This window comes from Coturnix japonica, chromosome 1 (genome assembly GCF_001577835.2).
Source record: "Coturnix japonica isolate 7356 chromosome 1, Coturnix japonica 2.1, whole genome shotgun sequence".
Classification (NCBI taxonomy): Eukaryota; Metazoa; Chordata; class Aves; order Galliformes; family Phasianidae; genus Coturnix; species Coturnix japonica.
Window position 1 is genome coordinate 151,029,798 of NC_029516.1, and position 13,720 is coordinate 151,043,517.

Genomic DNA, 13,720 nt, shown 5'->3' on the forward strand with positions numbered 1-13,720 from the left:
GTTTTGAATTTCTCCTGACTGTATACTAGGAGCTTATTTATTTGAAGGTTGCTAAGTATTCAACAAAGCAAAGTTTTAAGGTCATAAAAAGTGAGGAGGAATTGCAGAGAAATGAGGTAAGTGTTGATAGAGGTTTGCACAGCTACTCCACTGTGGCGAAGTGAAAAATGTATGAGGGAGGGCTACTGAGAGCTTTAAAGAACAGACATCTTGTATGATGTTTTCCTTACTAATCACAGTGTATTTTATTAAATAAACTCACACATCTTAATTTTTCAGATAACGTCTTTAAAGTTGAGTATCTCACATCAACTTCTTAAATGTTTGCAGGTAAAGTGTTGCAAATGGAAGATGACCTGGTGATTTCCTTCCAGTTGCTGCTGTGTGTCTTAGATTATTTTATCAAACTGTCACCTCCTGCTATGCTCAAGGAACCATACAGTAAGACTCTGTGTTTTTTGTTTATTAAATCAAAGTGGAAAATAAATGGGTTAACTTTCCATTGGAGTCTTGCTAACATTCGCAGTTAAACTGCCAAAGTGTATTGAAATTGATTCTTTTTTTAGTATTTTAATTCAATTTAGATGATGATGGATTTGAATTAAGTTATTTTAATGTGGCAGTGTATTTAACATATTTCAATTCCTCTATCTCTTTCCCATGTCCCCTTTCCATTTGAGTTGTTCAGAAGCTTGTGAGAAGAGTAGTCTTGGCTTAGTAAAGTAATTTAGGTTCTGGGTAGATGGCAACGATTGAGTACTATTATTTAGGTTTGCTTTGAAATACAAAAGGAGAAGGTGGTGCTGTGGTTCTTGCTTCACTGATTCCTAGCAATATGATGACAACTGAAGTGTGCAAGGTACTGGACTATGCAGGCATTAAAAAGAAATACGTGATGGATTAAAAAAAACGATTGCTGTGATAGCTCAAAATGGTAAAGAAAGAGGTGTATATTTTAATATATATATTTAATACATTCACTTTCTATTAGAACATGTTTCTTCCTTATTTTATACACAGATGTAATGGATCTTACCTGTAGAACTCCCACTCAACATAAACTGTTGTATGTCCAACTTTTGTACTCAAAGCATGGGAAATGTCAATCAAAAGTCAGAGAAATTGTTTACTTTTCACTTGGAAAGACAGAACTCCATTTTTGCTCTTTGTTGAGTACTTTATTCCACAATCTATGGATTTGATACTCTATAGTATTTGCAGCCCTAGGAAGTAGAGAACAGTTTTTGATACTACACAAGTTTATCCGGTGTTGGATTTGAATGAGATATTGGAATTAACAGCCTGAATCTTCCTGCTCTTCTGTTGCTTTCCAGCTAAATATCCATAGGGAAAATGTAAAGACTAACACCTCATTATTTAAAAAACAGGCTGTGTGTATTTTATCGCTGTCATAATTGTAAAGCATATTTCTCACTTGGTACAGGTACTCTTGAAACTGTCACAAACTGCTTCATTCCTTTAGCAAGTAGCACCATTATTCAGGAGGCTTCACATTATGCTAAACAATGTCAAGCTTTGTGATATTAAGAGTGTGGGGATTAAGATGCAACCACCAGAGCAGTGTCGTTTGTCAGAATTACTCATAGAACTGTTAACAAATGCAAATGTAGTTATAATTGAGAACAGCTCTCTGATAAAGAGTATCAGTTTTAAAGCATGTAATTGTATTATCATGTTAATATAATTTGGATATTTCAAGGTGATGATATTGAGGCCATCTGCACTGGAACAGGTTGCCCAAGGAGGCTGTGGATGCCCCATCCCTGCAGGCATTCAAGGCCAGGCTGGATGTGGCTCTGGGCAGCCTGGGCTGGTGGTTGGTGACCCTGCACATAGCAGGGGGTTGAAACTGGATGATCATTGTGGTCCTTTTCAACCCAGGTCATTCTATGATTCTGTGAAAATGCAACATTTTTACCTCATTTGAAGTAAGCAGTAGAGCAGCTGCTTATTCACAGCTGCTTCTAAAAAGTGCTATTAAGTGGCACTGAATACTTGTAAAAACAGAATGTCCAGATACTGATAAAGGAGTTGAAAAATTGGTATTTTTTTGTAGAAGTTTTTGTAATGGAGGTTGCTTACCCAGCTGAAGAGATGAAAAGGGAAAGATTTAAGACTGCCTGAGAAGTCATAAATATTTAAATCTATGAAGTTACCGTAGTTGTTTTTCCTTAAGATGAATGTAAACTTGTGATGGTTCTGCTTGTCTTTTCAGAGTCTGCTGTGACTGCACTGACTGCTAATGGTTCAACTCGAACCCCACGAAGAGGTCAGAACAGGAATGCACGCGCTTCAAAGCAAATTGATACAGATACAAAAGTTATTGAAATCCTTTGTAAAGAGCATGATTGTAATTTAGATGAGGTAATGCCTGTGTTTTAATATATGTTGGATCTTGCTGCTAAACCCCTACTGGGATATGTGCTTATTTAAGCATTTCGGTTTTAAAAGACTGCTTGTGTTTACTAATTATTCTCTCAAGTTCAATAGTGAAGGTATTGTGCCATTCTACAGTTCTCTAGTAGGTAGGTTAACAAAATTAAGTCCCTTCTTATGATGTGGGTGATGAGTTTCCTTGCTAAGGTAAACTGTGAAGAATGCTGTGTTAAATTTCATACTGATCCAATGTCTGGTATGTGGATGCAGACCTGCTCTGATGGGGGGTCACAGCTGTATCTCACAATATGAAAATAACTGCTACTAATGCACTCCTGTGTGGGATCTTGAAGGCCTCATTCGCCTTTTTCTCTGCTGATAAATATCTTTCTGTGTGAAAATGACTTTATTTCTGAATATCTGAGCAGATGACTAGAAGAAAGAGGCTGAAAAGTGGGTAAATTCCTTCCCATTTTATTTCCAGCCGTGGATAGTATGCTGAATGCTTACATTTGGAGTGGATCCAGAGGAGGGCCACAGAGATGATCAGAGGGCTGGAGCATCTCCATTATGAGGATGGACTGAGGGAGTTGGGGCTCTTCAGCCTAGAACAGAGAAGGCTCCAAGGGGAGCTTAAAGTGGTCTTCCAGTACCTGTAGGGGGGCTATGGGAAAGTTAGGGGAGGGACTTTTTATAAGGGCACGTAGCAATAGAATGAGAGGAAATGGTTTCAAAGTGGAAGAGGGTAGATTTAGACTAAATATTAGAAAGAAATTCTTTACTGTGAGGGTGGTGAGACACTGGAGCAGGTTGCCCAGACAGGCTGTGGATGCCCCCTCCCTGTAGGCATTCAAGGCCAGGCTGGATGGTGATTTGAGCAACCTGGTCTGGAGGGAGATTTTGAAACATGAAAGCAGGATATGCATGCCTGCCTCTATACATTGTTAATGTTGTTCTTTTTCTTATTTGTAGGTAAAAAATGTGTATTTCACAAGCTTTATTCCCTTCTTGAATTCTCTTGGTGTAGCCTCAAATGGATTACCAGAGGTAATTGAAGTAATTTAAGGTAGTTTAACAACAGTGCTTGACTTGACCCCAGTTTGCTTAAGCTTCACTTTTTAAGTTATTAAAGTTCTAATAGGCTCTTCTGAAATAACATAGCAAAAACACATTGTTTTTCAGGAATGTAACTTAACAGCGTTCCAGGATTCGTGGATTATTTGTAATTGAATCTAATAAGTGAATTTCCTGAGATTGAGATAGTGTTTTTTTTCAAAGCAAAGCATGAAATAAGATTTGAATATGTATGATCTTAGTGAAGCCATTAATCTAAGTTAGAACCATAACAATGTCAAATCTCTAAAGTTCAGTCTATAGATGCACTTGATCTTCCTGTATGCAGCTGTATGCAAGAGTAAGCTTTAGTAGGTAGCCTCTTGTAAAGTAATTATGTGCATTATTCTTTAAGGAGTAGGTTTAGCTGTGGTAATATGAGAAAAGACAACTGTGACAATAGGAATGCCAAGTGTATCTTCTGTTCAGTTTCACAGTATCTTGGGTAGGAAATATAATACAGGACCCACTAAATATCTTAATCTTTTTCAATATGAATTTTAGGGGTCAATGCAATATCATGTTCTAGATAAGCAGACAGATGAGGTTTTATACGTGGGTAGGCATAGTTTGGAAGCCCTGTATGAACTACCATGCAAGGATCATTACAAAGCTTATTAGCCAATTAGTGCTGCACAATTTAGCATAGCATCAAAACAGTAGTCTAAGACTGCTGATAGAATAATCTATGATATGTTATGTGAAAAGATGTCCTGTATCACAAGTCTTTCTGCAGAGGTAGTCAATCCGTGTCAGTCATAACTGAGTTACTTGGTACAACTGCTATTAATATGAGATGATTTTCATTAAAAACAAACAAAACCCCCCAAACAAACAAAACCAACAAAAGCCCACTGAGGTTCTATTAAAGTTTAATGTTGTTTCCAAAACAATAAAAAGCTTTTGGCACTTGCTGTTAGTATTTCAGTTGTCTTCGCTGCATGCTTGATGGTCAGGCTTTATGAACTAATGGATGAATTGACTGAAAACTTGTCTTCTTGACTGGTGATTTCTTCCTAGTTAGCACAGCAGAGCAGTTTGGTCTAGGAGCAGTTGTTTTTTGCAGTGAAAGAATCTGAAGTATACAGGAGTTAATAGAACACTGAAATAGTTCAGACAAAAAGAACATGTAAGCCATTAGGAAGATAATGAAAAGATAATGAATGTTTCCTAATGAAAAAATTAGAGGTGATAGGAATTTAAAGAAATCTAATAGCAAACTTCTCATCAAGTCAAATCAATTCGGTGCAGTTTTGTTTGGCAAAGATAAAAGGAAGGGATGAGGAGTAAAGCTGTGGAGATGCCTGAAGCTTGCTTTTGCTTGGGACTGTTACGTGACTCATTTGGTTTCTTATGCACTGTAGCCTGTCTGTAGCTGGAATATGCCAAAGTGCAGCATCATGTGCTGTGTTTGAGTCTGGGGAACGGATAATGGAGATGACTGACTGCTCCTGCAGGAGCACAACAGCAGACTTGGAAGTGGAGGGTGGTATCAGGCTTTCATCTCCACACCAGCAGTGTTGGAGGCCTGGTGGGTTGTGTAGCAGCTGTTCAAAGGACACTCGTTTGACATTTCTTGTCCTTGGAGACACTTTTTTTCCTGGAAGGAAAGACTGAAAAGCTTGGAAACCTTAGTTTGATTTGCAAGTCTACACCTTCTACTCCAAATATTTGTAGCTCTTTTACAGTATGAAGAGCTGTATATCTTCAGAGAGGTCTCATGATCTTGGATTGTTTTCTCTTTTAAAAGACTATCTTTGTTTGAACGTGGGAACAATAGTTTTTCCTCTGGTTGTGCTTCAGCTTTTTGTATAAAAAGTGACTTTGTGGGTTCCAAGTTTACTCTGAGTTTCAGCATTGTATTCATTTCTATTGATGAGGTAGTAGTAGATTATTTTATTCAGTAAATTGTCGGTAAATTTGTTCCTATTAAATGTTTGTTTTTTTAAATATTTTTCAAGGTCGACGTTCTCTCAAAACAATATGATGAGCTTTATCTCAAAAACAAAGATATAGATGCAAGATTATTTCTGGATCATGATGAAACTCTACAGCCTGATGTGATAGCATGGTAACATTTTCACCTACTGCTTTTGGTTTATAGTAGAAAGTGTGGATTCATAGATCTGTGCTCTAAATGATCTTTGCATCCTGTTGATATCTTATGTTTGTACTTCAGCTAAGATATTTTTGGCATCACTATCATTGCTTTATATCACAGCTTAAATAATCAGAAAACAAGCTGTTGCTTGTCTAGCTAAAATAATGTGAAAACTGTTTTTGTGCAAGCCTCTGTAGTCCAAGGAATCACAAAGAGAAGGAGGCTACATGCTAGTTGTTACGTCCAAGAACGTGTTGTGGCTCTGGGGCCAGCTGGGTCCTTGCTGTCATACTCCTTCCTAAAACTGGCTGTGGTGTATGCAAGCTGCCTGCTGGGAGTGCACTCTGTATGTAATACAGAACTACAAAATGGCTGAGGCTGTTAGGGCCATCTAGGTCCACCTGCTCCAGCAGAGACAGCCAGAACACAGTGCCCAGGGCCACATTCAGCCAACTCTGGAAGATACCTAAGACCCCACAGCCTTTGGCAGCCTGTGTCAGTGCTGCGTCACCTGCACAGCACAGAAGTGATCCTGGTGTTCAAAGGGAACCTCCTGTGCTCCTGTTTATATCCATAACCTCCTGTCTTGGCACTGGGGTACCACTGACAGAGCCTGGCTTTGGAGGTCATCTAGCCCTACATCCTATTCAAATGAGATCTCCTTAGCAATATGAATTACATTGTTCTAGATCTTCATAAATGTTTCAGAACTTTGTTTTTGGTGCTGACCAATAAGCTTTTTGCAGAAAGCATATTTTTTGTAATTACTTTAATGCTTCATAAGCTTATTTTCCATTTCTGTAGCTCACAGTTGGAAAGAACACCACAAAAAAATATTCCAGATGAGGAGGTGAATCATGTCCTTCCACAGACTCCTGTTCGGTATGAATTTTTCACTTGAGCTGTGTTGCGTGTTTATTCTAACTTGGAATACCCCAAGTGTAGGTATTTCATAGAATCATAGAATCACAAGGTTGGAAAGAACCTATAAGAACATCTAGTCCAACCATCCCCCCTTTACCATACTGACAGAAAACCCCTAAACCATATCTCCTAGCTCCCTATCCAGACACTATTTGTTTGTTTGTAAAAGACAGAACCTAGTTCTGCTTACTAACGAGTAGTGAGCATGTACTTAGGGATGCCTAGAGTCTTCAGTTCCTGGTTAAGCTGTTGGAAAGCATAGGGTGTTACTGAACTCTAGCATATGGTATGTATAAAATAGTTCACTGCATTTGTTAATATGACAATGCAAGTTTATACTTTCAAGCTAGTACTTCTGTAAGTGATATTCTCATCTTTTCTGTCTTCATTCTAGCTCTGCATCTTCATACCTATGTTTCCCTATACAAAACTGTATATGCACGTGCATTTCTTCTCTGATGGTCTTTTCTTTCAAGTGTTCTTACCTTTCTATTTAGGAAGATTAACATTTGAGTACTAACATATTCTGGTCTGTTGGGGGAAATAAACAGATATGGTAGAAACGGGGTATTGATTGTAGTCCAGTACAGAAGAACTGCAAGAGTCACAGAATTACAGGGGTTGGATGGGGCTTCAAGAGATCAAGTCCAACTCCCCTGCTAAAGCAGGTTCCCTACGATAGGTCGCGTAGGTAGGCATAGTATTTTAATTTCTCTCATTCTCAAATTACCTAAAATAATTTTGCTTTGTTTATAAAGGAAGCAGTAAACTTCTACAGCGTCTATGTGCTTTTGAAACAATGAAGTGGACCCTGCATCTGTGCAAAATACACTACATACTGTCTTGACTTCAGTTGCATTTAACGAGAAAGTCATTGACAACAAAGGCTGTTCTTCACAAATAGCTTGTTACTAATATTTTTGGTTACACTTGCTTAAAGAAAAAAACCTCTATTAACCAAACATTTTCATGGCATTAAATTCTTGCTGTGGAAATCTTTATTAAAGTCCAGAAGTAACGGGTTTCTACATTAAGAATTTGAAATGTGCTAAACAAACACTGATCATAGAATCACCTGAGTAGGAAGGGACCCATAAGGATCACTGAGTCCCACCCCTGACTCCACACAGCATCGCTCAACAATCATACCCTATGTCTGAGAGTGCTGTCCGAATGCGCTCCTCGATGTCCAGCAGCTCCGTGCCCACTGCCCTGGGCAGCCTGTTCCAGTGCCTGACCACACTCTGGTGAAGAAAATTTTCTTAACCCCTGCCCCGACCCTCCCCTGACACAGCTCCACACCCTTCCCTTGGTGCTGTCACACAGAGCAGAGCTCAGCGCTGCCCCACCACTCTCTGTGAGGAGCTGCAGCCACCATCAGGCCTCCCCTCAGCTCCTCCTCTCTGAACTGAGCAAATCGTCTTTGTAGCCCTCCTTTGGATACTCCCCAATTGTTTTATGTCCTTTCTATACAGAGCTGCATGCAGTTCTCAAGGTGAGGCTGACATTCACGTTCGCTTTATCCAGATTTCCCCATGTATTCAAAAAATGCTGCTGCTTAAGGCAGTCCAAGTGGAGGCTTGTTAATCAGCAGTGACTGTGGCTGTAGCAACCTGTTTTTAATAAAGCATGGGGCTGTCACTAGATGGCAGTAAACCTTTGATCACCAGTACAGAATAGGAAGTCTATGAAGAATAGAATCATAGAATGGCCAGGACTGAAAAGGACTGCAATGATCTTGTAGTTTCAACCCCCCTGCTATGTACAGGGTCGCCAACCACCAGCCCAGGCTGCTCAGAGCCACATCCAGCCTGGTCTTGAATGCCTCCAGGGATGGGGCATCCACAGCCTCCTTGGGCAACCTGTTCCAGTGCGTCACCACCATCTGAGTGAAAAACTTCCTCCTAATGTCTAACCTAAACCTCCCCTGTCTCAGTTTAAAACCATTCCCCCTTGTCCTGTCATTCCCCTGTCCACCCATTCCCCCTCCTGTTTATATGTTCCCTTCAAGTATTGGAAGGCCACAATGAGGTCTCCCTGGAGCCTGCTCTTCTCCAAGCTAAACAAGCCCAGTTCTTCCAGCCTTTTCTCATAGGAGAGGTGCTCTAGCCCTCTGATATTCTCTAATGTTCCCTCTCTAATATTCTCATGCCATACCCAAATGGGAACATCTGAAGCTCTACCTCTCAAAGTTGTGCTTTTTCTTTTTTAAATGAAGCAACATTACTTTAAAAAGACTGTGTTGTCTCATGAATAGATGGCAAGTGCTATATTTCAACACTTCTTTCTTACTGTACCTATGAACTTAAGAATTGAAACAAAAATCATCTTAATTCACTATTCTTTTGTATTATTAATGGGTATTTTTTTGTATTTTTCAGGGCTGCAATGAATACTATTCAGCAATTGATGATGATTTTGAACTCAGCAACTGATAAACCATCAGATACTCTCATTGCATATTTCAATGTAAGTGATTTGAAGAAACACTTGTGAAAAATTCATGGAATTAACAGTCATTTAAGACTTACGCATAGAGATCTCACGCATTTGGTAACTCCTTTATTACAGACAGTTCTGAACAAGTACATTTTAATTAGGATTGCTTAAATGTAATTACTTTTATTTTTGAAGACATTTGTATCTTAACTGATGTGCTCTGGAAACTTGTAGATCCTTAAATCTTTCTGTTACTGAACTAAATACTAAGGCTTATGTATGTACTGGATGGAAAAACAGAGAAATATGAAGAGGGCATAAAGAGGAGGAGGATATATTTGTAAAGATCTCTTATGTTCCCAGTCAGAGAATTAAAGATATTTTTAACTTGAAAGACAGTAACATACTTGGTTATGTATTGGATGAACAATATATATATCATATACTCTATATTATGTATGTGCATATATATATGTATAAATCTAATATTATATATGATACCTTAAATACTCCACTTTGATTTATGCTGATGAGGTGACTAAGAGAGATGCTACAAGGTCAAGCAGGACTAATTGAGGTGTTTGGAAATAAAATACTTTCCTTGCCTTTCCTTTCCCTCTCCTCTTTTCTGTACTTGACTAGAACTGCACAGTGAACCCTGAAGACAGTATCCTGAAAAGAGTGGAAAGCCTTGGACACATCTTCAAAAAGAAATTTGCTGAAGCAGTTGGGCAGGGATGTGCTGAGATTGGCTCACAGGTAAGTAGCATTTTGATTATTACTTGTTATAAACTTGATGCTAGCTAATGTGTGACCTGACTTACTACTTTGTCTTCAGTGCAGATTAACAATAGAAAGTACTAATCTTTTCAAGGAATGGATATGCTTTTCTTTTAATGCTCTGTAAAGATAGCATTAACAAGTGGTTCTTGTTAATGCTATGCTAATACTAATGCAAGCAAAAACAAAAAAGCAAGCCAAAAAACATAGGATTCTTAATTTTTTTTCTTTCTTTTTTTTTTTTTTTTTTTTTTTTTCCCTCCTTTCTAATAGAGATACCAGCTTGGAGTACGGCTGTATTACAGAGTAATGGAGTCTATGCTGAAGTCGGTAAGTTTCGTACTGATAGCTGTGTACTGGCATTGCATTTTTGATGGCTGAAAATAATCAAAGCTTCATTTATATACCTCAGGAAGAAGAGCGTCTCTCAGTGCACAATTTTAGGTACGTACCAACCACTGATCATTATTACCTGTTATTTTATTTTTGGGATAAGTATTAATGATTTCGTTTTCCCTTTAGCAAACTTCTGAATGATAACATCTTCCACACATCTCTTCTGGCGTGTGCTCTTGAAATTGTCATGGCTACATATGGCAGTAAGTTGAATCCAAAGTGCTAAGGAGCACTGTTAGTGATTGCGAATTATTGCTATTTATTCTAATATGTAAAATGCAGTAAATAGCAAGGAAACTAGCAATGATTTAATAAATACCAAACATGTGAGAAGTGAAAGAATGTAATGCTCTTGGTAATCGTAATCTGCTTCCCTTACAGGAACTGCTTCACAAAGTGATGGTACCAGTACCGAAACAGACTTGTCTTTCCCGTGGATTCTCAATGTATTTGATTTAAAAGCTTTCGACTTCTACAAGGTGATTGAAAGTTTCATTAAAGTGGAGCCAAGCCTAACAAGGGACATGATAAAGCATCTAGAACGCTGTGAACATCGCATTATGGAATCTCTTGCTTGGCAATCTGTAAGTAATGTTTTAAAGCAGTTATTTGTCCTTGTATAACATGCAAATCTAGAAAAAAATACACCTAGATATATAAAAGAAGTTGAAGTCTTGCTGAGATGTGTTTCTGGCAAAGAGCTAAAGAAGATCTTTAGTGTGTCTTCAGGTTTTGGGAAGAAAGAGAGAGATCAGCTTAGCACTGCTGAATTATGTGCCAGCATCTTTCAATAGTCTGGCATGGATATTAAGAGTAGTAATGCCCATACACAGTATTTTGGTGCCAGTAGACAAGGCAGTACATTCTATGCACTTATCTCTAAACTTCATCTGGTTTTTAGTCCTGCTTGACTGTAAGGCATTGTGCATCTGATGTGATTGTTAATAGTATTTAAAATCCCAATTCTCATTGTAACTTGCACTGAAATTCCTTCAACTTTTTTGAATGGCATCAAAAGCATTCTGGCAGGTTGGGTTTTGTGTTTCAGGGTGAATCTTCGTAAGTCAACAGCTGTTTCTTTATACTGTGTATTAGTTATGTACCAAAAATGCTATTAATGGTACAAAACAGGAGACTATAAAGGCTGCTGACAGAATGACATGAAGTGACCATTTAAGAACCCATATGATATCTTGTAGATCTGGGAAATTTAAAGAACATTATATGGCATAACTAATATGATATTCTACTGTGAACCAAGTTTGTATATGATTTTGGTTAGATCTTGGTGAGATGCACATGCCTCTCTGCTGCTGAATGCATAGAATTTCTTTGAAAAAGACTGCCTGAAAGCACTTGAAGATTGAGAGCTTTGTACCAGAGCTTATAGTAGCAGAGAAGATGAAGAACTTTGCTCAAAATGTTTAAAGAATGCTTTGCTTATTTGAGAATTTTAATGCTTGGAGGGTAATGACAGAGATACAAATACTTAAATTTTACTCTCCACAAGCAGAAAATGGCTTCTGACACCTCATGCAGACTGGTTTGATTCCAGCTTAATCATGAGCAGGAAGGCTTTAATCTACCAATTTCTACTCAGTAATCCAAGCACAACATGCAGATAATCTGATTCAGATTTGGGCTTTCAGACTGGAGAATCCAAAACACAGTGTTTTCAGTATTGAATCTGTTGTCTTGAGTTGCCTGAGGTGTTTGGCACTGTCTTGGAGTGGCTTATGCAGCTTATTTCAGAGGCTGTCAGTAGGTATCTGTAGAATTGCAAAAGCACTTACTTTGTTCCCTTCTTATATAATGCTTGGCCTGTACTTAAAACACAGCTAAGCCAACATCCTCCTCCTTGATACAGGCAGGCTCATCACTAGAGGGCACAGCAGGGCTCTCAAAAATGGAGGGTAACGTGCTGACAGCCAGCTATGTGCTGGCTGCAACTGGACTGTTACTCTCCACAGTTACCCTGTGACTCTGTGGCCTCCTCATAGGAGGTCCTCCCTTCCCTCTAGAATTACTATTACAGTAAATAACTTACATAACTGACAGTTACTATGTTGTTAAGGCTAGCTGGTTAATTAACATTTAGATTTAGACTACCTCAAGTACTCGGGTGCAGTTTGGGTTTGTAAGAAATTAGTGTCCAAAGGACGGCTATAAAGATGGTGAAGGGTATGGAGGGCAAGTGGTCTGAGGGGCTGCTGAGGTCCCTTGGTGTGCTCAGCACAGAGCAGAGGAGCTGATGGAGGCCTGATGGTGGCTGCAGCTCCTCACAGGGAGCAGAGGGGCAGCGCTGAACTCTGCTCTGTGTGACAGCGACAGGGCCCGAGGGTAACAGTTAAGCAAAAGGAGGAAGTATTTCAGTGGTAGAAGTCTGCTAAAGGCTTTGGATTTCCTCAAAAGATTGAGCTAGTGAATGAGTGGGTGATTTATTGTATTCCTCTGTGGTTTATTCTCTGGATGCTGTCTCCATGTACTGATGTGCAAGATGAAAAAAGTATAATCTTAATTAGTAATTTCCTCAGTAAAGGGTATGTAAGTTGAGATGTGTACTTTGTAAATGTCTCTTATCTCCAGATGCTATAAGGGAGCAGAATGGGTAGGTAACTTATGCTTAGTTATAATGCATGTCTTACAAGTGATTGCAGGCAGAATGGTTCATTAGGAGGTTTGTCTGCTCTTGGGAAGTCAAGTGTATCGTCTGTGTTAATCCAGTTTTTCTTCCTTCTGCTGACTGCTTTTGGAAGCAAGACTATAATGTGAAATTTGAAGGGATGGGGAAATTGAAGGGAGAATAGCTGATTTTATTGTAGTTTTACTTGTTTTGAGAGTTTTCATAAGAATGCTTTACATAATTTCTCTGAAGATAAACTCATCTAAAGAGCTCATCTAACCCTTATCTGACACTGGAAGCTATATGCAGTAAACGTGAAAGACTGAAGATAATACATTGCTTCTTTGCTAGTCATCATGAATACGCTTATTGCTTTTTGCATTGCTAGTTGATTTAGTTGTCTGTACATGAGGAAGGAGATCAAACAGCTCTTTTCCATTAAGGAAAAAAGAAATCATAAAAACAACAAACCAAAAAACCCCACCCCCAAATAGTGGAAAAATATGGAAAACTCTTCCCAATAATACTTAATTCTGAAAAGGGGCAAATGTTGACACTAAGTCATGCAGAAAGTATGGCATTTTCTTTAGATCTTAAATGAACCCTGAAGTTAGAAGCCCCTTTTATCCCAGTAGAAGTTATCCACAAATGAATTTGTGCTGCTTCCAGATGCAGATTATATTCAGACCAATTTGCTACATATTTTTTATTCATAAAGTATACCGTACTATCTGTATATTTAACTGTAAAGCATTTGTACCTCATCTCATTGAAGTATTTAGGGTGCTACTTACATTTGGTAACTTGATTTAAAGGGCCTAAAATTACTTCAGACTCAAAAATAAAGGTGTCTGTACCCCTTGATTCATTTTCACCTTATTGATGATATAAGTACATTTTAAACCTTGGAATGGTTGGTCTGTTTCCTATGAGAAACACTTTTCTAT

At 38.5% G+C, this 13,720-nt stretch overlaps 1 protein-coding gene across 1 annotated transcript in view; it reads left to right on the top strand.

Annotated features, from left to right (window-relative positions):
• Positions 1 to 13,720, top strand: part of RB1 (RB transcriptional corepressor 1) — a 65,597-nt gene that overhangs the window by 10,491 nt on the left and 41,386 nt on the right. The window contains exons 7-17 of the mRNA XM_015851795.2: positions 331 to 441; positions 2,237 to 2,385; positions 3,370 to 3,444; positions 5,472 to 5,581; positions 6,416 to 6,493; positions 8,917 to 9,004; positions 9,617 to 9,733; positions 10,028 to 10,084; positions 10,167 to 10,198; positions 10,277 to 10,353; positions 10,532 to 10,734. Of these exons, the coding sequence (XP_015707281.1) occupies positions 331 to 441; positions 2,237 to 2,385; positions 3,370 to 3,444; positions 5,472 to 5,581; positions 6,416 to 6,493; positions 8,917 to 9,004; positions 9,617 to 9,733; positions 10,028 to 10,084; positions 10,167 to 10,198; positions 10,277 to 10,353; positions 10,532 to 10,734 (1,097 nt within the window). The remainder of the gene's footprint in view (positions 1 to 330; positions 442 to 2,236; positions 2,386 to 3,369; positions 3,445 to 5,471; positions 5,582 to 6,415; positions 6,494 to 8,916; positions 9,005 to 9,616; positions 9,734 to 10,027; positions 10,085 to 10,166; positions 10,199 to 10,276; positions 10,354 to 10,531; positions 10,735 to 13,720) is intronic.